Source organism: Coloeus monedula (assembly GCF_965178545.1).
Source record: "Coloeus monedula genome assembly, chromosome: Z".
Taxonomy (NCBI): Eukaryota; Metazoa; Chordata; class Aves; order Passeriformes; family Corvidae; genus Coloeus; species Coloeus monedula.
Genome location: NC_138822.1, coordinates 55523999 through 55534109, shown reverse-complemented (window position 1 = coordinate 55534109; position 10111 = coordinate 55523999). Strand labels below are relative to the sequence as shown.

The 10111-nt window shown below is 42.3% G+C and overlaps 1 protein-coding gene across 1 annotated transcript; it reads left to right on the top strand.

Annotated features, from left to right (window-relative positions):
• The first annotated feature begins 25 nt into the window (after positions 1 to 25).
• On the top strand, positions 26 to 7662 carry DNAJA1 (DnaJ heat shock protein family (Hsp40) member A1). Its single transcript, XM_082301344.1, has 8 exons — positions 26 to 282; positions 390 to 567; positions 1650 to 1754; positions 1856 to 2083; positions 3464 to 3578; positions 5516 to 5631; positions 6193 to 6293; positions 7064 to 7662. The coding sequence occupies exons 1-8, from the start codon at positions 151 to 153 to the stop codon at positions 7277 to 7279; spliced, it is 1191 nt and encodes a 396-aa protein (XP_082157470.1). The 5' UTR covers positions 26 to 150; the 3' UTR covers positions 7280 to 7662.
• Positions 7663 to 10111: the final 2449 nt, after the last annotated feature.

The window sequence follows — 10111 nt, the reverse complement described above, 5'->3', positions numbered from 1 at the left end:
GCAGGACTTCCGGGGTGGGGCCGGCTGTAAAGCGGACGGGCTGCGGGACCGGCCCGAACTTTCCAGAAGAGTCGGGATCGGAGCAGCGGTGAGCGGGATCTGCGCCCGCCGCCCCGGGGGCCTCCTGCCGCTGCCGCCACCGCCACCGCCATGGTGAAGGAGACCACCTACTACGACGTGCTGGGCGTGAAGCCCAACGCGTCCGCCGAGGAGCTTAAGAAGGCCTACCGCAAGCTCGCGCTTAAGTACCACCCGGACAAGAACCCCAATGAGGGCGAAAAGGTTGGCGGGACGGGCCGGGGCGGTGGGGCCGGGCGGGAGGGGGCCACGTGGGGGTCCCGCCGGGGGTGTTGCAGATGCCTGAGTGCCGGTGACTGTCCTTTCTGCAGTTCAAACAGATCTCCCAAGCTTACGAAGTGCTGTCGGACCCGAAAAAGAGGGAGCTGTATGACAAAGGAGGCGAGCAGGCTATCAAGGAGGGCGGCTCTGGTGGCGGCTTCGGGTCACCCATGGACATATTCGATATGTTCTTCGGCGGCGGAGGGAGGATGCAGAGGGAGAGGCGAGGTAACGTGTCGGCGGGGGTAGACGGGATCAGATTCTCTGAGGAGAATGCCGTAGGTGTAAGAATTTAAAAAGAGTTAAAGTGAAGTTACAGGTTTAATCTCAAAACTGGAGAACACTGTTGTCCTTTAACGCTTGAAACTACAAGGGAGGCGTTTGGTTTGTACAGTGGTAGTTTGGTCTCCTGTGCATTGTCCCCTGTTAATCGCTAACCAGATGTTGTGTTTGGAGAACCTTTATCTGAGTGTAAGCCCGGCTAGTAAACAGAGTAGGAAATGGAAAGGTAACCTAGCTTAAAATGACCTGTTAACTAAGCTACCGTGACTGTAGCATCTATAAGCAACTATATGAACAAGAGATCAAGATCCGGTTCAGTCTGGGAAACCTTTCTATGTTCCCACGCCATGCGGTAGAATTAAGTTGAAGCTGCAGTAAAACGCTACTCAAAAGTTAAGCTCAAGTTTAATCACACTGGGAAAAACTTTAAAATTGTTAAGAGCAGTGCTGACCCCATCACCTGCAGATCTGGTGCAAAAGGGAAGAAAAAATGTTTTGTATCAAAGTGTTATGAGTGTTGTGTCAAAATACTCCTAACAACCCAGAGCTCAGCATCCTTTGCAAAACTAAGCCTACAGAAGCTAAAGTACTTAGGACTTTCTGAGTGTAAAAATGTAATTGCTCATTTCTGGTTCCAGAAAGTCACCTGGTGAGAGAAAGAAAGTGCTGGAGTGGAGATTCCAGACAGAGTCCCTTCACTTGTTTGTTGGAGACTTGTTCGGTGACTTTGTTAAAACAGGAGTCCTGCATTATAGAACTTAAATGTCTGAGGTTCTCTGTGTTCTGTTGCTGTTACTGTTTGTACTTTCACAGAAGGTCTTTCCTGACTTTAACAGAGTCAAAGCCATGGCACTTGTTACCTGCTATGACAGCAGCTGGGAGGGGGCTTTTGACAAATGCCAGCAAAACAAGACAAAGTTCTATTGAAACAAGATGTTAAAGCCCACAGACTTGGTTTATCATGACTTGACAGGGAGATGTGCAGACCAAGCTTCCAAACTTGACTAAATATCTGCGTTCTTTTACAGGTAAAAACGTGGTCCACCAGTTGTCAGTAAGTTTAGAAGATATGTACAATGGTGCAGTGAGGAAACTTGCACTGCAGAAAAATGTTATCTGTGACAAATGTGAAGGTAATTTTGAAACTGAAACTAAACAAAAGATTTTTTTTACACTTTTTGGGATTTTTTTTCCTGGTAGCACATAATCACCCATCTCCAATTTTCATTCTCAGGTCGTGGTGGTAAGAAAGGTGCAGTAGAGTGCTGCCCTAATTGCAGGGGAACAGGCATGCAGATCAGAATTCACCAGATCGGGCCAGGAATGGTGCAACAAATCCAGTCTGTGTGTATGGAGTGTCAGGGGCATGGGGAGCGTATCAGCCCCAAGGACCGGTGTAAGAGCTGCAATGGCAGAAAAATTGTTAGAGAGAAGAAGATCTTAGAAGTTCACATTGACAAAGGTGAGGTGCCTTACTGAGGTGAAATATTGAACTTGGATGTAGTGACTGACTTTGCAGCATTAAAACAGAAGCTTTAGCAAATACCTGGTGTTGATTTGGTGAGTAACACTGCTGAATACACATACAGTAAAACTGTCTGTTGCTGCCTTATAAAAAGTTGACTTGTTTCTAGGGAAGATTGACTACCTCTATGTTCACTTCTAAACCTAGCACATAACTAAGAATGAATTCTGAAACCTGCATTATTATAAGTAGTGAATTATTTTTCAGGTCATTCTCAGCCCAGTTTGTGATCAGGTAGTCTAATCAGTTTTCACTGCCTGCAGCAAAACCTTGCAGACTCCGATCACTTCTGCTGTGTTTCAGTGTGAGGGGGAACCAGGTCTGCTATAATGATAGGGTGCAGAGACAGTGCTAAGCCTCTCGTGCTTAGAACTCACTCTGTTGGCTACACAACCCTGACAGTGCTACTCAGCGCAGGTATAACCTCCTTGCCTGGCAAAATGCAAGTTGAGATGCAAACCCTCTATGGGATGCGTGAACGTGATGGTTTTGAGTGATAGATGCATCTCTCTTGAGAGGGCTGCCCAAAAGCTGGTGGGAGAAGTCCGGAGTAGTGCAGCTTGTAAGACAGAGCAAGCTGACAATATATGGTTTTTACAGACTTGCTCATGATTATCACCTGCAACTGTTACACGTGTAAGGAGAGCTTATGCAAGGCCTGAATTTGTAGGGGAAATCCTACAGTAATAGTAAATACGAGGACTAGTAGGGATATGTTACTGACATTTTGAAGAGGGAAGTCTTACCAGAAGAATGTTTTTCTAGAAGGAAGGAAAAAGAGACTGATCTAGCATAAGAAAGCTAGTATTTTCGGTAGATAGACTTTTTGTGTGGATGAAATGAGTTTCTTACAGGAGGTTTTCAGTCCATGGGGAATGCTTCTTGGACTTGTCAGGCACTTAGATCATAAGGAGATGGGCCATATATTTATAAAACTGAAGAAGCTGAGGTCAATTTCTCTTGAAATACAGTCTATACACAGTATTTCTGCTTTCTTTTTTGTATTTGTATGTATAATGAAAACTGTTTTGACAATATTTCCCTTCAGGACTTTATGTTGGTGGGTCTTTTGGCAGTACAGTTAAACTTGATGGTCTTGAGACATAACACTGAATTCAGGTTAGCACCACTAAGATCTGTTGAACAAGTGAATGGATTGGAAAAAAAAATTAAAAACAAATGCTTCAAGGGAAGATTATGATGTTCTTGCTTAAAGATACAGAGATATCTTGATACCAGCTCATGCCTATAGAAGTGTTTCTTGTTGGTGCTTTTATTTTAAAAATAAGAAAAATGTTTATTTGTTTTCTGCACTAGGAATGAAGGATGGTCAGAAAATAACATTCCATGGTGAAGGGGATCAAGAGCCAGGTCTGGAGCCAGGGGATATTATTATTGTTTTGGATCAAAATGACCACTCTGTATTTAAAAGGTAAAGACTTCTGAATCCTCTTACATTATCTCCTGTGATGTTTTTTCATGTGCTTCCCTGGTTACCACTCATCTTGTACGTAGTGGAGTGTCAGGAGATAGGACTGTCACTCAGCCATGAGTTTGGGTGGTCAGAGAAGCACTGAGGTGGGGGAATTCTGGTGCAACTAGTCTGGCCACTTGTGTTCTAATAGCATGGGGTAATCTCCTGTGAGCTTTGGCAGCAGAAGGGGATAGAAGGCAAACAAAAGTAGTTACAGTTAAGAGTTTACAAATCTTTAATTTTAAGAACTCATTGAAATACTGAGATTTTGTTTAGTAGTTTTGAATATTTGTGACTGTTTCCTTGCTCTCAATTACTTAGCTCAGAAAATTGCCATTTAGTGTAGGCAGCTGTTGTCCACTTGGCCTCAAGGCACAGAAAACTTGGAGTGTGTGCACATGTGTTCATGGATCTTACTTAGGACAAATTTACACAGTATAGCGTGCACCGTTCTGATCAAACGTGGTTTCCCTCACTTCATTTCCTGCCTGAGTGCTATGGGGCAGGATAATTGGTCTTGTCTGGTTTTTATTGTGAAAGCAAACGTGACTCAAGTAATACTGACCACATCTCAACTATTTCAAGTTCCCAGGCAATACTGCTCGGTGTTGCACACCTCCCTGTTTCATGTTACTGTTTGTGGACTTAGTCTGTCTGCTACATTTTGGTCCCATTAAAACCACCGCTGATGGTCTTGCAGAAATGTGTTGCATTTGGTGTCTCACTGCCACTGTTCAGAGTGGTTACAAGGGAATCGGTAGATTTAGAGAAAGCACTTGGTTGTTTCAGCACCAACCACTGACCTTGTGCTTGTAAATAGGAATGGTGAGCCAAAGGTTCTTGGGAAACCTGCAGCTGGTCTGCCTGACTGTTGTGTATGGTGCTGAGCACTTTAAGCTGGTGTCAGAATTCTGTGCCAAGGAACACTGAGCTTACAGGTTAAGAATCAGTTCTGTTTGCTTTGTATGAGCTTACTCAGCTGATTTTTCTTAACTTCCAGTGAAACCAGACACTGAATCAGATAGGCAAACTGTTCTCATGGTTTCCTGGGACTTGAAGTCACAATTCTGTTCAATTATTTTTGTCTATCTTTTGCCCACTGCCTTCAGTTCTGGTGTCCTCCAATAACCCTTGATATTACTGATCTTGTGGGGTTATTCTGAGGTCATGCTCTTGCACAATTGGGATGTTCCTCCTCTCCTGTCAGAGTCTAAAATTATCTTTTCTTTCAAGTCTCCTGCCAGAGTCCTTTTAAAAACAGGGTGAATGCTCTACATTCCTTGAATAAGATGGATTTTGTAGCCTTTGAACATGTAGACAATCACTAGCATTGCCATACTGAAGTCAGAATACAGTTAAAGCAATTAATACTATCTATTCCAGATACTTCTTGGTACTTTCTAAAAGGTACTTGTATCATTACCCAGAGTGGCCATTACCTGTTCAAACTTCCCCTGTAATAAATCTTTGGAGCCTTACAGATGAGCAGTAGTGCAAGGTGGTGCAATTAAGAAGGTATTTATCTACACAAAGAAAGGAATTAATTGTCCCTGTTTCAGTATTTATGAGGCTGAGGGATTTTTTTTTTTTTTTTTAATTGGGAAGGAGCAGTGAAGTGAAACTGGATGCAAGTAGGCCTTGCTGTACTTACTTCTTTTCAATAAACACTTCTAACACTTCAGATAGCTTGACATGATCGTAATGGCTCTCAGGGTTGGTGTCATTGTGGTAATTGCTTGAGGAGCTACATTAATATTTGGTATTCTTTATTTAATTGCCTGGGCTTCAGTTGTAATTACAGCTTATTGTCATTTCCAAGTTAAATACTGACATTGGGTATGATCCTTGTACTGTTTCTCTCTCACTGTGACTGTTGTTGATTGGTTCTGCCTTAGACGAGATGAAGATCTGTTTCTGTGTATGGATATTCAACTGGTTGAAGCACTATGTGGCTTTCAAAAGCCTATCACAACGCTAGATAACAGAACTATTATTATTACCTCCCATCCTGGTAAGAGTTGGTTTACTTTCTGTTGTAAGTTCTAGCATATAGTAATTTAAGCTGGAAATTTAAAGGAACAGAAACATCCCATCTTGATGTAAAAGGGGTGTGTGTCAAGTTCTTTACCCGAGTCTTTGCAGTACAAATCTTAAAATAATAAAGGATTTTTGCATAGCAGTCAGCAGTAACTTTCTCTTTGCGTGACATAGTAACAGACCTTACCTCATGGACATACTTGCATCCTGAGGATATCTCATGAGAATTGAAGGCCGTGGGTCTCTGAAAACCACTTTTTCAGCCTTGGAAGCGATGGAGCACTTAATAAATTTGTAAGTATGCTTCCTTTGGGAAGCATAACAAGGTTACAGGAATGTAATGTAGACATCAATCTGCTTTCCTACTCAGATGTTACCAGGCAGTAAGTTCCTATCAGACTACTACATGTTGGTGTTGCTGCCTAAACACAATATAGAAAGCTACGTATATATTGAAGGGGATTGTAACTAAAGCTGCTTCTGTTGCCTGCATGGATCCCTTCCTTTTCTGGTAATTTTTGTTTTGGTTTTTCAGGCCAGGTTGTTGAGCATTGGGCTATTAAGTGTGTATTGAATGAAGGTATGCCAATTTATCGCAGACCATATGAAAAAGGCCGTCTGATCATAGAATTCAGGGTAAGTGAATCAACTCACTTCCACAGCATTTCAGGACTGAACATCCATCCAAAATTTTACCAATAAACACTACCTCAGTCAAGAAGAGATTTGGTATTTGTTCTTTACAATGGTGAGAACATGCAATCCATCAAACAGAATTACAGTTCAGAACAAAGAGAAAACTTCCGGAACACTATGTGCTCAAAGTACATTAGGTACCAGAGGAGTTTCTTTAGCAGCCTTGTGAATTTCCATTTGCTTGACATATTCTTTAGTTTCTATTGTCCTGTAGGAAGGATGGATGAATAACTGACTTCTGTGCTGGAGCAGAAGAGTAGGCTGGAAACTGCTAATTTTCTTCCCTGGGGAGAAGCTAGTGCTGGGAGTTATAGCAGTGGGCCCCATCTGCTATGGCTTAGAAGATATTGAACCACATCTCTAATGCTGACATTTTGTTTATATATATAAAAATACATTGTTGTATATGCCATTATAAATATGTAATTGTATGTGCTATTATATTACATATATACTTTGCTGTTGTGGGTGATTCCAGAGGGCAGCCTGAGGCAGAAGAAAGGTGTTGATCGAGTTGCCAGAGTTAGAAGCTAACTTTGTGCAGGCATTAAAAAACATCTTAGTAATGTTGATAATTTTTTTAAGCTCTAAATTAAAGTCACCTATGATGAAAAAGCCGACTTTGGCAGATATTTAACTTGAAGGACTATTTAACCTAATAAAAGACCAGTTCTGATCGATTGAGTAACCTTAGTTCTTGATGATTTCAGGTCATCTTCCCAGAGAGTGGCTTCCTCTCCTCAGATAAGCTGTCCTTACTCGAAAAACTGCTACCTGCAAGGCAGGAGATAGAAGAAACTGAGGAAATGGAACAGGTGGAATTAGTAGACTTTGATCCATCTCAAAAGCAAAAACACCACTATAATGGAGAAGTGTATGAAGATGACCATCAGCCTAGAGGTGGTGTTCAGTGCCAGACATCATAAATGAGCCAGTGAATAACTTGTGATGCTTGTTTTGTATGCAGTAGTGGATGAGTGAAGGACTACAAGCAGTTTGCCCTCACCTCCTGCTATTTGTTGTTCTATCCAGCCATAGTTATTTCTAAAAGCGTAAAGAAATAAACTAAGTAATTAAACTGACTTTGCAATTTGTATAAAGCTCAAGGATGCAAGCTCATATGAAGTTGACTGCACTTCACCCCTGCCTCTTGGTCCAGAAAACTCCGTTACCTGCTTGTCTTTTATTCCAAACCTTGTAATTCCTGTATGTGTGCAATTGCCCAGGCTTAAACTAAGATTCTGTGGTGTGCTTTTTAGGAATTCTAGATCTTATACTCTGTGAATAAAGTATGCACAAGTACTTATAATCCATGGTAAGATGTAGTTAAGTTTTGTACCAATTAGGGTAACAGTATTTGGGCTTGTACTGGTGTTTGTTAAGTACAAACCGGCTCTAATGCAACCACATGGTACATGAGGCTGACACAGACGTGGTCAATCTCCACAGGCCCGTTAAATCATGCCATCCCCAAGCTCTCCAAGCTATTCCACGTGAGGTCAGATAGCCCTTTCCTGTGCCAGCACTGGTCCTGACCCCAGAGCTCGCTGTGTTTCATGGGTGACTCCCATTTGGCTGCTGTCCTGCGCCTGTGGAGCCCGTGGTTGCTTGGAGCTGCCTTTGCTATTGCACATTAGTAAAATCCTCTAGGCTTTGGCAGCGCACAGGTGGCTTGGAATGTCAGACTGCTGCTACGTGAAGCCTGATTTCCACCTTGATTACTGAAATCGGATAACCCCTCATTGGTTGGGGGGTGTGTGTGTGTGTGTTATGGAAAGCAGTACTAGCCCTCTTAGTGGGTATATGTGATCCTGCAGAGGAGAGAAGCTTAGTGAGTACCGCCAACCAGTGCATCTAGGATGTTCTGAAATTAATGTATTGTGTGCATTATTTCAAGCTGACTCTTGAAATTTCTGTATGAATGTTCTAATTACTGTAGATGAAGCATTTCTGATATAATTACAAAATTGTTCATTGCCTCTTTTCTTGGACCAGATGTTGGTTTAAAAACACCACCCCCATCTTTTTAGACAGCTATTCACAGAAAAATCTTAAAAACCTTCTTTCAGAAAATATGCTGAGAAGACAGGTCCAGATTTAACCTCTAGTGTGGTAGTTTAGTCTTGCTCAACCATCTGGCTTGGGACAGAGCTTACGCTTTTCATACTGCTTTGAAACAAAAGTATCATGAGAACTCGTCTAAGTAGCTGCTGCGTGGCAGTACATGTGTTGTAACTTGAATATCTGGAAGCTCTTACATAAAAACATCTCTAGCTCATCTAAGCGTTAACAGGCTTCATTTTATGAAGACAGCTGGTATGCAATGGGTTTTGTACCTCAAATATAGTCCCTTTTAGATACCTACAGAACTGTGATCTTTCACCTGCATGTTTCACCTACTTCTTGTTTTCTTCCTCAACAGAAATAAAATTCTGTAGGCCAAGTGTTTTTTCCAAATTCTACTTGAGTGAGCTCATCAGCGAGCTGAAAAATGTGACCTGCAGGCACCTGTGTGCTCTATCACTAGGATGGTTTCTCTGAGTAGAAGGGAGAAACTGAAAGTAATCACCTTTGGCAAGGGCTGAGTCCTGCACAGCTGTCTTGAGACTTAAACAGCAGTAAAATACACTGCTGCTTTTCAGCTCAGTACCCACCCTTGTTTATTTTTTCCTTAACTATTAGATCAAAACAGCAAGGGCAAGCAACACTCCATTCACAGCCTTGAGGATGACAATGGTTTTGCTTCAGATGACTGCGTATTATAGTAAAAAAACCCCATTCCATAGACTTATTTTCTCAGGAACACTAGTTTTCCTTTCACCACACCCATAGCTGCATTGGCGCAGTTGAGGTCATATTCTTGACTTTGGCGACCATGGGCAATTGTGCTTCATTCTTGCTGACACCACAGAGGAGGGGCCAGGTCCAGATTCCAGGAGGAGAGTGGCTGACCAGAAGCTGCCTCTAGAAGCCTTAGCAGAGCAGTCCAGGGAAAGATGCTACTGCTAGTGCAGGAAGGGCAGGAGAAATACCACCAGCTTAGTATTCTGTTTTGAAAAGAGCTGGTTACTTATATAAAATCTGTGTCCCAAACAAATACGGGCAGCAGTAGAGAAAGCTTTTGGCAAAAAGCACTGGATGGCAAGAGCTAGCAGGAAGGACCCAGGCCTTACAGCTTCAAGTACAAGGTATGGCCTCTTCCAAGCTCCTTTGTTCTCCTGTGATATTCTGGGTATCATACAGTTAGAGAAAGCAGAGGTGCTCTATGCCCCCGAAAAATGAAGATTTTTTTCTGACTTGTTGCTGTATGTGGGATACAGTTTCCAATTTGGGGAAATGAACCGAATGGACAGCTCTAGAAATTGAGGATACAGTAGCACAAAATGGCTGTTTCTGTAAGTACCGGTGTAGTAACCTGACCTATTGTAATCTGAGTTTGCAATTATTTCCAGTGTTTCAACACCACCTAATTCATATGATCAAGCTTATAGTTTAGTCTATTACAATTATTCTTTTCACCGTGCACCAGGCATTTAGGACTTTATTTTTCTCCCATAAAACTAGCAGCTCCACTATTGCACAGGTGTGAAACTAAGAACACCCACTGCAGACTCATTTAAGAACCGACTCAGATTTTTGCTTCTGCTTTCAAAGCCCTTAGACTACAGGTCCTCTCCTTGCCATAGTTTTGAATACGTGCTACCCAGCAGCAGTGGAAGAGGTTGGCTCAACCCAGGGGTGTAAACTCAGTCATCCCA

Bases quoted from the DNA above. Each gene is read 5' to 3' on its own strand.
- DNAJA1 (XM_082301344.1), top strand. From the start codon at position 151: ATGGTGAAGGAGACCACCTACTACGACGTGCTGGGCGTGAAGCCCAAC. The intron at 283-389 runs GTTGGCGGGACG...TCCTTTCTGCAG, and splicing joins ACCCCAATGAGGGCGAAAAG to TTCAAACAGATCTCCCAAGC. The intron at 5,632-6,192 runs GTAAGAGTTGGT...TTGGTTTTTCAG, and splicing joins TATTATTACCTCCCATCCTG to GCCAGGTTGTTGAGCATTGG.